The 13874-nt window shown below is 59.3% G+C and overlaps 1 protein-coding gene across 1 annotated transcript; it reads right to left on the reverse strand.

The window, feature by feature from the left end:
• Positions 1 to 340: 340 nt before the first annotated feature.
• TRIM11 (tripartite motif containing 11) lies at positions 341 to 13863 on the reverse strand. Its single transcript, XM_008985799.5, has 6 exons — positions 13215 to 13863; positions 8846 to 8941; positions 8006 to 8236; positions 4057 to 4079; positions 3843 to 3943; positions 341 to 1870 (listed from the first exon to the last, which is right to left on the reverse strand). The coding sequence occupies exons 1-6, from the start codon at positions 13620 to 13622 to the stop codon at positions 1323 to 1325; spliced, it is 1407 nt and encodes a 468-aa protein (XP_008984047.2). The 5' UTR covers positions 13623 to 13863; the 3' UTR covers positions 341 to 1322.
• Between the last annotated feature and the right edge of the window lie 11 nt (positions 13864 to 13874).

Consider the following 13874-nt stretch of genomic DNA (forward strand, 5'->3'; position numbering starts at 1 on the left):
ATTTTTGTATTTTTAGTAGAGATGGGGTTTCACCATGTTGGCCAGGCTGGTCTTGAACGCCTGATCTGAGGTGATCTGCCCACCTCTACCTCCCAGAGTGCTGGGATTACAGGCGTGAGCCTCCACGCCCGGCCAGAACATGTATATTGGGGCAAAGAAAGCAGACAGCCCATCTGTGACTCCTCAGTGCCTGGGCGTGGGAAGCAGCTGCCTGTCCCAGCCCCCACGCTGCCCAAGCTTCCTGCCTGCCCCATCAGCAGCCTCCCTGGGGCCCTGCCCTCTGCTGGGTACAGTGGGCACCCGCTGTTGTCCTAGGCTAAGCAGGCACCGTCAGGATGACTTGCAGATAACAGCCGAAGTTTATTTAATGTGGGGACGCTGACAATAGAGCAGTACCATGAGGACAAGGAAACCCCAACCCAACACGAAACCCGGCTCCTGGCATGCTCTGTATGCTCCAGACTCTGGGTCCCTCCTGCTCCTCCCAGGGTAAGGGGACTACGAGGCTAGCGGCCAGAAGTGCATATCCGAAAGCAGCAGCTGGGATCCTGGGTCCTCAGGGGCCACCAGAGACCAGGGAAGATTTTGCAAGGGCAAAACCCAATGGTGACAGGCCCATGGAAGCTTCAAGTCACAACGTGGGCCTGCAGATGACATTTCTGACTCTGCTCTCTCCTCCAGGCCCACACACCTGCTCAACAGGCATCTGTGCCCGGGCACCTCCCAGAAGCCCCTTTATTCTGGGACATCTACTCTTGGTTCCTGTCCTCACTGGCTCCACCCACCATCTCTCTGAAAACTCACTGGGGCCGCCCCCTAATTGTTCTGAAGCAGCCCCACCCAGGACTGACGGGCTCTCAACCACTATGGGGCCACAGACAGGGATGGGCTGGCTCCCATCCCAGCTGCCTCCCCCAGCATCTTCAGAGGTGGGGTGCACAGGACTTTTGGGGGTTGGCCAGGCTGCAGGAGCTGTGCTGCTTAGGTGGACCCTGGATTCTGCAAGCTCTGGGGGAGCTTTTGCAGCTTCTGGAACCATAGGCCAGAGCCACGGAGGCCATGGGTTCCCAGCTTTGGTGAGGGCTGTTGGCACTAAGTGGCACCCGGTGGCTGGAAGGGTCTTCCGGGGAGGGCGAGTCTGCCCCACACTCTCTCATGGGTTCCAGGAGTGCTAGAATTGGGGTTCTCCCACACAGGCTCAGAAAGGCACCAGGAGTTCCTCCTCTTATTCAAAGGGCACACACTCCCTCCTCCCAGGTCCTCCAAGTGGCCAGAACACTCCGTGGCCTAGAGGGCAGGAGGCGACAGGACTTCTCCAGGAGTCACTGGGGAGCCAGGGCATCCCCAGACCCACCTTTCGGCCGGCAGATAGTCATCGGGGTTGGGCTGCTGGATAGGGGCGAGAAAAGGGGCCGCAGCGTCCCCGAGAAGGGGATCTCGGGGAAAATGAAGAGCAGCGACCCGTCAGCGGCACTGTAGAAGGAGAGATGTCCGGCCTCATAGTCCAGAAAGATCCCCACGCGCTTGGGCGGGTCCCGGAGTGGAGCCAAGGCCCGTTCTGGGGAGTTGTAGTAGCTCCCCAGGAAGACCAGGATCCAGAAGCCGTTGCCCGCGGATAGCTCGCCCTTCTCCTTCCGGTTCACGTTCTCCCTGCACACACCCAGGGCCCAGCTGCTGCGGTCCCCGACCTCCACCTCCCAGTAGTGGCGGCCTGAGGTGAAGCGCTCCCGGCCCAGCACGCAGGGGCCAGGGTCGAAGCGCTCCGGGCTGTCCGGCAGGGCCTGGCGCAGGTCACCGCGCTGCACGCTCCGCCTGTCTTCAGACAGGACCAGCTCAGGGTTGGCGGTGTCCGGGTCCAGGGTCACGTCCCCTGCAGAGAGAGGCCCAAGGTCACCCAGGCACAGCCAAGGGCCAGCTGGGGCCACCTGCCCGGGTCCTGGGTGTGTGCGTAGGGTCGTCCCAGCCGGACAGCCTCGGCTGTCTGCCCCAGGGTCCTGTATCCTCACCACTTCTGGAGCAACTTACTGTCCAGGCAGACACCCCCTCCCCAGAAAAAACCCACCTAACCACGTCCAGTTGCAACTTACAATGTCCTAGAAATTGGACCATGTTTTGCCTCCAGAGGTCAAGAGGAAATCTTGGTTGCTTTTTTTTCTGAGATGGAGTTTTGCTCTTGTTACCCAGGCTGGAGTGCAGTGCTACGATCTCGGCTCACCACAACCTCCACCTCCCGGGTTCAAGCCATTCTCCTGCCTCAGCCTCCCGAGTAGCTGGGATTACAGGCATGCGCTACCACGCCCAGCTAATTTTGTATATTTTTAGTAGAGACGGGGTTTCTCCACTTTGGTCAGGCTGGTCTCAAACTCCTGACCTCAGGTGATCTGCCCGTCTCAGCCTCAGCCCTGAAAGTGCTGGGATTACAGGTGTGAGCCACTGCACCTGGCCGGTTGCTTTCTTTTGTTTTTTTAAAGAGGCATGGTCTTGCTCTATGACCCCAGGCTGCAGTGCAGTGGTGAAATCATGGCTCACTGCAGCCTCGACCTCCTGCGCTCCAACGATCCTCCTGCCTCAGCCTCCCCAGTTGCTGGGATTACAGGTGTGTGCCACCATGGCTGGCTCATTTTTTAGTTTTTTATTTGTAGAGATGGGAGTCTTGCTATGTTTCCTAGGCTGGTCTTGAACTGCTGGCCTCAAGCAATCCTCCCACATGAGCCTCTCAAAGTGCTGGGATTACAGATGTGAGCTATTGCACCCAGCCCGTTCTTTCTTTCAATCCCCAAGTGAAGGACGTGAATTAGGGTGGCTGTCCAACCCTGACCATGCCCAGATTTCAGGTCTCTCCACCTCTGGAGGCCTGCACACAGCTCCCACGACAGGCAAGGGCTGAGGACAGGACTTTCTCTGGGCAACTGGGATACAAGAAACAGATGCGCGTTTTGTCCCCAATTCCTGGCCCGGAGCTCACAGAACCCTGAGTGACAGGAGCACCTCCTGTTATTGTAAGACGCTCCTTTCCATCACACCTGAGGAGTTGACACCACTACAGTGGCTGAGGTGGGGACCCAAGAAAACCCAGCAGAGGGCCAGCCACCAGAAGGACCGATCCTGTGAGCAGAGGGCGGGAACGCTGAGCCCTCGCTGAGCCCTCGCTGAGCCCCAGCCCCGACCTCAGGAAGGGGAAAGGGGCCTGAGGTTGAGCCCCATCACCAATGACAATGATTTAATCAATCCTAACCCTGCCATGGACCCTCCATGAAGACACTAAACAGCTCTTGGGGCTCTGGGAGCTTCCGGCTGAAAACGTGGAGGTGCTGGGAGGCTCTGTGCCCCTTTCCGGGTGGAGGTGCTGGGAGGCTCTGTGGCCCTTTCTGAGAGGAGGTGCTGGGAGGCTCTGTGCCCCTTTCTGAGTGCTGTCCTTCACAACAAACCCCCGACGGTGAGTCAAGTGCTGTCCCAAGCTCCGCAGGCTGTACCAGCCACTGCTCACACCTGCAGAGGGGCCGGGGGCAGAGGCAGGGGCAGCCCCAAGAAGCTGTGACGGGCATCTCAAGTGGGCAGTCCCATGGGACTGAGCCCTTAATCAGCAGGGTCTGTAGTAACTCCTGTAGTGCCAGCTTTGGCAATCCCGCTCAATGCGGAATGGAAGCCTTGGATACCCACTTAGTGCCCAGGAAGTTGTGAGCCGAGGACATTCTCCCAATGACCCACCAGCACGACACTATGAGTCTGGAGCTGGCAGCGGCAGGGCACAGAACACATGACTGGCTGCTTGGGGGGGGCCCAAGGTCCTTGGGGGGATCCCCTCCTGGAGTCATCTCCCCACCTGGGGCCTCCGCACCCACCTCGAAACCTCTGCAGTGTCTCCACCAGTCCCGAGACCCTGCACACAGTCCTCAGCTCCATGGGCACAACTTCTGGGGGCTGTAGCTTCACATCCTGGACCCTAGAGGGGACAGCCCAGGTGTTATCCCCATGGCCAACAGCCAGGCCCCCACCCCACTCCCTCCCACCCCCCATCCCTCCCGCCCCAACCCCTGCGAGAGGCTGGGCTCGTACCTGCGCAGGGCGTCCTTGATGTCCTATGTGGGGAGGAAACAGCACACTCGGTGTCAGTGACCATCACCTGCTCCTGGAGCCCACCTCCACCCCAGGAGCCCCACATTTGAGTCTCAGGCAGCAAAAAACACAAACAAGGGGCCAGAAACCACCCGCAGCAAGGCTGAGTCCCAGGAATGCTGGAGGCGGCTTGGGCATGCGTGCCAGGAGGCCATCACCAACAGGCGCAGCCCAGCTTTGTGGACCAAGCCCCACTTCTGCCTGACAGCTGGACGCAGGGCATCTGGCTGTTGGCTCACTACCCAGAGCCCCAAGGGGCACCCCAGGTGCTAAGGCAGGACAGGCACGAATCCCAGCCTCCAGCTAGGGGTGCCTCCACCCAGGGGTGCCTCCACCCCAGCTGGAGCCCAGTCCCACGGCTGCACTGCTCCCTCGGCCAGCTCCACCGGGCCCGCAGGTTCTCTGCTCTGCCCTGCCCTGCCCTGCCGTATGCCCTGGCTGCCTCCTTCCTGTGTCGATGCCTGATCCGTGACAGCATCTGACTCCGTGTTAGGGCCTGAGTTGTGTCCACCCCACCAAATCTGTATGTTGAAGCTGGAAACTTCAGGACCTCAGAACTAGACCATTGGGAAAAACGGCCTTTAAAGAGGAAATGATAGTAAAATGAAGCCATCAGGGTGGCTGTAACGCAACAGAACTTAGGTTTCATAAGAAGGGGTGACGGGCAGACACCCACAGAGGGCTGACCCTGTGAGGATACAGGAAGAGATGGCGTCTACAGGCCCAGGAGACCCCAGGAGGAGCCGGCCTTGACCTCAGCTTTCCAGTGTCCAGGACTGGGAGATAATGTCTCAGCTGGGGAGGCCCCCCCCGCCCGCCACCGGTGGTAGTCCAGGTGGTAGCCGGGGCTGGCGTGACACACCCAGAACTGGAACATCAGCTCCTGGGAGGTACATTCTTGTGCCTCTACAACAGTCTTCCGTGCACTGCAGGGATTTAACCCACACTGTCACACAGATGACCCCACACCCTGTTCGTTCTGACACACGTCGTGCCAGATATCAGGGCAGGTGCAGAAGTGAGTAAGACACACGCCCAGACAAGGTTTCCTTGCATACGGGAGAATGGGCAAAGAAGATTTCCACACATACTAGTAGCTAATTCTGTCTGCAACAGTGTGTTGAAAACAACACACTCTAGCCCCCCCAAAATTTTACTTTTTCATTATTATTATTTTTTTGAGATAGAGTCTCGCTCTGTCACCAGGCTGGAGTGCAGTGGCACAATCTCAGCTCACTGCAACCTCTGCCACCCGGGTTCAAGTGATTCTTCTGCCTCAGCCTCCCGAGTAGCTGGGACTACAGGCGCCCCACTACATCCGGCTAATTTTTGTATTTTTAGTAGAGATGGGGTTTCGCCACGCAGGCCAGCACTTTGGAGGCCGAGGCAGGCAGATCACTTCAGTCCAGGAGTTCAAGACCAGGCTGACCAACATGGTGAAACCCCATCTCTAAAAAAATTGTTTAAATTAGTTGGACTTGGTGGTGGTAGTCCTCGTGCCTGTAGTCCCAGCTACTCGGAAGGCTGAGGCAGAAGAACAGCTTGAACCCGGGTCCCAGCTACTCAGGAGGCTGAGGTGGGAGGGTGGCTGGCACCCAGGATGTTGAGGCTGCAGCGGGTCATAATCACGCCACTGTACTCCAGTGTAGGCGACAGAATGAGACCCTGTCTCAATAATTCATACATAAATGAATAAAGAGAAGACTCTTGGTAGAGTTCTGAAGCCCAAGGAGAGTTGCTGGTAGACACGGGAGTGTGCAGGACAAGGGAGGGGCGGGCACAGGCCACCACTGAGTACCTGGGACTACAGTGAGCAAGGCAGCTGGGAGCAGCACCACCTTGGCTATTCTACCTGGTGGGGGGGGCCGCCCTGGGGTCATCTGGAAACAGGCGGTGGCTATCACAAGGCGGGAGGCAGGGTGGCAGGAGAGGGGCGTGGGGGTGGAGGACAACCTTGACCTCCAGGAGGGGGATGGTTTCTGCGCAGCATTGATGAACAAAACCACTCCACGGCTACGAGCAGGGCCTGCCGCAAGCCAGGACCCAGGGTCTGAAGCAGCCCGGGAGCCACTCAAGCCTTGTCCAGCGGGCCCGGGTGCTGGGAGCGTGGGCTGGGCCTCCCCAACCCAACTGGTGGCAAAGGGTGCAAACCCACCCCACCTCTCCCTCTCAGACGGGCACACAGCCCACGCCAACACAGAGCCCTGGGGCTGTTCTCCTGTGACCCCCATGTGGGGACCCCACCGCACATGCCAGGGCAGCTCTGGGCCGGCAGGCTGGGGGGACAGGAGGGACCTCCTGAAGCCTCGTAGCCAGGCCAAACCTGGGCAGGCAGCTTGGCCAAGGCATGGACAGGCAGGCCGCTCAGTAAGGTGAATGCAGGCAGGCATGAGACCAAGACCCACCCACATGCCACAACGTTGCAGCCAAGAGCCCAAACCCCTCTTCACACAAACTGTGGGTCCCGATTTCCAGGTCAACTCCTTCCTTGAAACCCTCCCTAGCTTCCCCGACACCTGCTCTCCCTGCCTCCCTGACGGCGTCTCCTCAGTCCCCTGGGTACCTCCCCGCCCCATGATTTACGGACCCCAGGACCCTCTCCTTAAGTGTCCCTCCCTCTTCCCAGGCTCAAGGCCAGTTAATGTCCAAGCGGGTGCATGCAGAGTGGAGGGCAGACGCTGCACCCTCGGAGGTGGGTACAGCGTGCAGCTTCAGGTGACGGTTACACTCCGGCTGCACTCGCACCCCTAAATCCACAAAATCATATACAGAAAACAGCTCACGACAGAAATGACAAACGAAACCAGGAGCCTGGTCTGACGCTCTGCTCGCCCAGAGGCTGGCGACGGGTCACCTCCTGTGCAAAGCCGCCCAGCCACATCTGCAGCGTTGTGGGCTCCGCCTGGGTCCGGTAGCCCTGCCCCACCAGTGGCCGAATTCACTCACACGGCCTCTCTCCTCTGGAAGAGCGGGAACTGCCCAGGGCCCCCGTTTCCTGGGAATCTTCGGGCCCCTTGGGTCTACACATGCTGGGTGCGGAACACGTTCTCCGTTTTGTGGGACCAATGTCTGGCTGAACCCCACAGGAGGGCGTCAGCAGATACCCCCAGCCCACACGGGGCCTGTCAGCACGGGAGTGTCAGAGCACACTTGCCAAGCAGGGAGAGCTGACGCCAGGCCAGAGGGCAGGGCACTGCTGGTTCTGGTTTGGGGCCGCACCTAGGGAGGCCCAGGCCCAGGAGGACCGGCTCTCGGAGTGGAGTCTCCCGGAAGCAGAGGAGGATGAGACCCCTCGGCTGGCGGAGTGGAGCCCCACGTGGGGAAGGAGTCTCCTGAAGCAGAGGAGGACGAGACCCCTCGTGATGGAGATGCATGGGGCGTGCGGTGGGGACAGAGAGAAGGGTGAGGACTTCCTGCTGGGGACGCCTGTGGGAGGCCTACGGGAGGCCCCAGGTGGTCCCAGGCAGGGAGGGCAGGTCAGAGCCTGTGGGAAGGGGGGTCAGCAGCACCAGCTTGCGCGTCCTGCCCCAGGCGGGCTGGCAAGCACACACTCTCTCTCGGCTGTGCCCACAGGGAGCAGCGACATTGGTCAGGCCAAGATGGCGTGACTTCACGTAAGCACTTAAGAGATACCACCTGTGTACGTCTACAGAGGAAAATCGATAGTGCCTTTCTTGGCACATGGGTTTTGGGGGTGGGATGGCTGTCCTGCTGCTGACTCAGCATTTCAAGGGCAAGAGCCGGGCACATCCAGCCAGGCCATGCATGTCTCCACCCAGACAACCTCCATCCCGGCTTCTTGCGCTTTCTGGTTCTCCCTCCTCCGGCAAGGCCAGACTGAGCCCCAGTGGCCACTGAGGCTGCCTCCCAGCCGCCCCATCCAGCTCACCTGCAGCAGGCCCAGCGCAGGCAGCCGGCAGCGGCCCTCAAGCTCGGCGATGAGCTCAGCCAGGTGAGCGCTCTGCTGGCCCAGGCGGGCCGCGCCCTCCCGCAGACGGGGCAGCACCTCCAGCTCCTCCTCCTCCAGCCTCTGCAGCAGCTGCTGCTCCTCCTCGGCCAGCAAGCGGCGAAGACGCTCAAACTCCCCCAGCACGTTCTGCCGCTGGCTTTCCACCATCTTCTGCAGGGCCCAGAGAGGACAGCTAAGGCCAGACCCCAGATCCACCTGTGGCACCTCCCAAACCCCAAACCCACCCCTCTGGGACAGTCAAATCCTATTTTACCACAAGCTGAAACCTGCCAGACCCCAACTCTAATACCACAAACCACCTAGTCCTCCCCAACTCCCGAACCTAGCCCTTGCTTTGGGAGAACCCTGTATCCACACCTGGAGCCAGCTGGACCCCGAATCTACCACCCAGGGTCCCTCCTGACCTCCAGATTCTCCCCTGGGACTGCCCAGACCCCAAATCTACTCCTAGGGATAGCTGAATCCCATCATCTACTGCCTAATCACTCAAAACCTCCAAATTCACCTCCAGGTCCACCTCAGAGTTGCCACACAAGCATGCTGGAACCACAGGGCAGGGCCCTTGGGGTGTGGTATCCCACGCCCGCCCGAAGCGGGCAGGCCCAGCCTCAGTGGGCTCGGTGGGGCTAGGCTGAAGCAGTAACTGGTCATGGGGCACTGAGGGCAAGTGTGCCCGGCCAGCACCGCCCCCGGGGTCCCTCGTGCAGGACCCTCACCCCCTGCCCCACCACCCAGGACCCTGGGCGCCCCAGCACCTGCCTGCCACAAGGCGCAGGTCTCATCCGCCTGGGCTTGGAACAGCAGCGCATCCTGCATCTGCTTCCGGAGGTGCTCCAGTGACTTCTCCAGCTTTACCTGCGGGAGAGGCCAGGCAGGGCCATGAGACCTCAGTCCCTGGGCACACCGGACCTTCTGTCCCACGTTCCTCCTCAGAGACAATGGGCACAAAGTGAAATCTGCCCGGAGCATGAGCGAGCTTGATGCCCTCCAACGAGTGTGCCCTCGTGGTGGGTGGGCAGGCCCACCTCTTGCCAGAGGCTGACAGCCCCGGCCGGCCGCCTTCTTTCCTTTTTCTCAGACGGGGCATCTTTCTAGTTCTTGATCTTGCTACCCTACCCCAGGCCTCTTCCTGCTTTGCAAAGCTGCCTCAGGGACTCCGGCTGCCTACCCTGTCCATCCCCAAGACAGCGCCCTTCCTCCTCACCTGCCAGCTCACACAAGCACACAAGGTCCTGGGCCAAGCCTACGCTGGGGTCCAAAAATTCTGCCCCCCCCCCCCCCCAGCAAATTCACAGCTTGAAATCCCAACCCCCAGGAAGATGATGCAGCAGGCAGGGCCTTTGGGAGCTGATTAGATCAGGAAGGTGGAGCCATCGCGATAGAATTAGTGTTCTTTTAAAGGAACCCTCACCGCTTTCACCTGAAGCCACAGTGAGAAGGCGCCCTCAGCACACACTGAACCTGAAGGCCTTGATCTTGGACTTCCAGCGGCCAGAGCTGCAAGTAGGACACATCTGCCACGTGCAAGCCACGGTGTTTTGGTAGGACCGTCGGCATCGACAGACACCTAGCTGCCCGCCCCATCTTTCCTCCAAGCCACCCAGGACCCTGTGCATTTTCAGCTTCACCCGCTGTCACTGTAATAAGCCCCCAGCTGGGCACACTTGCATTCTGCTTTCTCGGTCCTCAGTTCTCATTCCCACGGTTCTCCAGGCTGTGCATACCGGGAAGCAGTCAGAATCCTACACACAAGCCCGCAGCACCTCATGTGCTTGGGGTGCCGGCACCCCACTCCTAGAAGGGTCTGTTCACTTCCACCCCATCCCCATCTGACAGCCTCATCGGCAACGGGCCTTGTGCTGGCCACACCTCTTGGCTTCTCAGCCACCCGAGGCTATCACCTCTCTGTCCATGCTCTGGAAGGACAGAGGTGCTGGGAGGGTCCAGAAGTCTGCCCAGGTAGCGGAGCCAGGGCATGAGCTCAGTTGCCCAGCTCCCGGTGCTCACTTTGGTTCCACACCCGACCTCACGATTTGCGGATTCGAGGAGACTGCCTGGCACCTCTGGAGCACCACCAACATGTCCAGCTGCTTGTTGGCTCTGCCTGGCTCAGCTCCCCAGAAGCTACAAGAACCCCAGATGGGTGTCCCTGTCCCCAGGCCTCCCTCCTCACCGCTGTCGGCCTGCCACAGAAAACTCAGGCCTGGCCCCTGTAACCCAACCCCACCTCAAACACTTGGCCCAGCGCCTCTTAGCTTCTCCCTCGATGCTTCAGTCCCTCTGATATTTTGCTTTCTCTTTTTTCTTTTTTTTTTTGATATGGAGTCTCGCTCTGTCCCTCAGGCTGTCAGTCAGTCAATCTTGGCTGACTGCAACCTCCACTTACTGAGTTCAAGCGACTCTCCTGCCTCAGCCTCCCAAGTAGCTGGGATTACAGGTGCCCGTCACCACACCCAGCTAATCTTTGTATTTTTAGTTGAGACAGGTTTTTGCTATGTTGGCCAGGGTGGTCTTGAACTCCTGACCTCAGGTGATCCACCCACCTCAGCCTCCAAAAGTGCTGGGATTATGGGCATGAGCCACTGCGCCCAGCTAACATTTTCAGGTTTCAACACTAAGGTTACAAACAGCATTTGAACAGATGGAATGGGCTGTCAAGCAGCACAATGCACCCAGCATGGCAAAGATCTCGCATTTCAAGTACACACATCTTTGTGTCTCTTGCCAGATGAGAATGGAAGCCTCTTACCCTGCATGTAGTCAGAACTGGGATGCTGGGGCTTGGTGCGGGCCTGGGATCTTCCCCGGCCTCCTCCCTCCTGTGGCAAACCCCTCCCCCCACAAGTACCATCGGATACACAAACCCAGAGAGAACTGGGGCTATGTTCTCTTTCCCATGTGCTGATTCCTGGAACTGGAACTTGCTGGGACTTCCCTGTCTACCAACTACGGGCAAACCAGCCTGGGGCTGTTCAGCTGTTATGACTGCAGGTCAGCGCCAGGTGAGGAGTTAACTTGTCACGGAGCTCGTGGGCCGCAGCTCTGGACACACAGCCGCCCCATGGGGAGGACGGAGCTTTCTAGGGCCATGGGGCAGGTAAAAGCAGTTTGCTATGGTTAACATCACACAGGCCCTCATGCAGTGGAGAGGAACAGGACATGTCACCCCCCATATGCTGCTGTGGCAGGAGGGATTCTGGGTAAAAGCAGGTACAGAAGAGCTCTCTGTAGTCCTGTCTGCCTAAAAGCAGGGTATTCATTCTCCATGAGAAAGGCAACCCCTCTACCAGGAACAAGAGAGCACTCTAAGCCCAGGAGAGAGTCTGTGAAACAGACCTCACTACAAGGACCATTATCTTGTGTTGCTTCTTCCCATCTATTTCCTAGTCACTTTCCCACCACTTATCGGCCCTAGAAGCCCAATGTCCTTTTTCTGTGTCCAGTCACTTCTCCACAATTTACAGTCCTTTGCTGAAATGGTACAAATATAACCCCCAGAATCTAAGAGCTCTTGTTTGCTTCTTTTCTATAAAGTTCTTGTGCAATGAAACTTAAAATATGAATAAAATTGTATGCTTTCTTTTCCTGTTGATCTGTCTTATGCCAGTTTAATCTGCAGCCCACAGCCACTGAACCTAACAGGGTAGAGGGAAAATTTTTTCTTCATCTACAAAAGAAAGGGCTAAGTGTTAGCCCATGAAACTTCATCAGGTCAACTCTGTAGAGCTACTGGGTGCACTCTGCACCCATCAGGGTAATTGGTGTCAGGAGGGTAATCCTGCTGGGCTAATATGTCTGAGGTGTAGACATTCCTGCACAGATAAAGAAAACAAAACCCACAGGAATCCGTGTCTAGACAAGCCCAGGGATATGGCTCTAAGCCACTTTTCTGCTAAAATCCAGAGCAGAAGGGGACAGATTCAGATTTATTCTAGTGTCCCATAAATTTGCTCTGTGACAGGGACAGATTGACTCAGTACTGATTCTAACACTGGCTTAACTGCTAGTCTGGCACACACAGGTGACCGTGATGCCACACGAAAGGTACAATCGAGGAAGCTCCAAAGATGCTGCCATTTGCCCCATACCTGGGCTCCCAGGAGCACAGTGCAGCAGGTCAGCGAGGAAGATGACAGTGGGAGGGAGGGCAGGGCAGGGAAGCGTGTGCCCCAGGCCCTGAAGCTCCGGGTTTGTTTGGGTTTTAAGCAACAAGACAAGGAGAGAGAAGGCGGGCTGGGCCCTGGCATCTCAGATAGCAGAGGCGGCTCCCAGTACCCCACCCAGAAAGGCAGGGTGGCCTGGAGGGGAGGTGAAAGAGGAGATGAGTCTGCCCCACTCATCCTGCCCAGCCGCCACCTCTGAGCTTCTCCCACTTTCCTCTGATCCCGGCCCCTTCCTGGCCAGTGTACGCTCACACAGTGCACGGTCAGTGCGTGCTCACATGGTGTACGCTGAGTGCACGCTTACATAGTGTACACCCACATAGTGCACGCTCAGTGTACACCCATAGTGCACGCTCACATAGTGTACACCCACATAGTGCACGCTCACATAGTGTACGCTGTGTACACCCACAGTGCACGCTCACATAGTGTACGCTGAGTGCACGCTCAGAGTCCATGCTCACATAGTGCACGCTCACAGTGCACTCAGTGTACACCCACATCGTCCACGCTCACATAGTGTACACCCACATAGTGTATGCTGAGTGCACGCTCACATAGTGTATGCTCAGTGTACGCTCAGAGTGCACGCTCACAGTGTACGCCCACATAGTGTACACCCACATAGTGCACGCTCACATTTGCCTTGCCTCCACGCCACCACCTTCCACCTTACCCTCTTAGCCTCTATCTACGGGAGGTACGCCCCTCACCCCCGAGAGCAGGGTCGCATTGGCAGCCATTGCCCCAAGGGACCTGCCTGAAACAGGCTGTCATAAGCCCCCACGGCCATCCTGCGCGACACCGCCCTCACAGGCCCAGGGCAGGCTGCATCTTGAGCTACCCGCCCTAGACAGAGACAGATTAGGCCGGGAGCAACCAACCCCCCAATCCCCCCACCCGCCCAGGCCTCCCCAGCTCCCGGCTCCCCGACGCCCCTGCTCGCTGCCCCCGCCCGGGCGCACCTTGAGGTCTTCGGCCGCGTCCTGCAGCGGCCGCACGCGGTGCGCCCAGTGCTCCCCCGAGCGCTCGCAGGCCGCGCACAGCAGGCGCAGCTCGTCCCCGCAGAAGGCGGCCAGGGGCTCGCGGTGCGCGGGACACACGCCCTGCGGGACGGGCGACGGTGGGTGCAGGCGCCGCGCCATCTCGGCCATCTTGGCAAGCGGGCGGTTGGGCCGTAGGTTCCTCTGCGGGGACAGCTCGCGGCACTCGGGGCACGCGTACGGGCCCTCGGGCTGGCCCCAGCAGCGCCGGATGCACTCGCGGCAGAAGTTGTGACCGCAGTCGGTCATCACCGGGTCCGTGAAGTAGTCAAGGCAGATGGCGCAGGTGGCCTCCTCCTGGAGGTTGGTGGACAGGTCGGGGGCGGCCATGGCGCGGGCCGGGGGCGGAACGCTGTACTGTCCGCGGGGTGGCGGCGGGGAGACGCGGGGGATCCGGCTGCGGGGGCGCGGGCACTCTGGGCGGGGCTCGGACTCGCGGGGGCTCAGGCTCCGAGGCGCGGGGACTCCGGGGCGCAGGATATTGCGCTTGGGTAGCGCTGGGCGCGGAGGCTCCGGGCGCTCGGGGGACGCGGGACGTAGGGCACCCGGACGCCGGCAGGAAGAGGAGCGCGAGCCGAGGCG

Source organism: Callithrix jacchus, chromosome 19 (assembly GCF_049354715.1).
Source record: "Callithrix jacchus isolate 240 chromosome 19, calJac240_pri, whole genome shotgun sequence".
Taxonomy (NCBI): domain Eukaryota; kingdom Metazoa; phylum Chordata; class Mammalia; order Primates; family Cebidae; genus Callithrix; species Callithrix jacchus.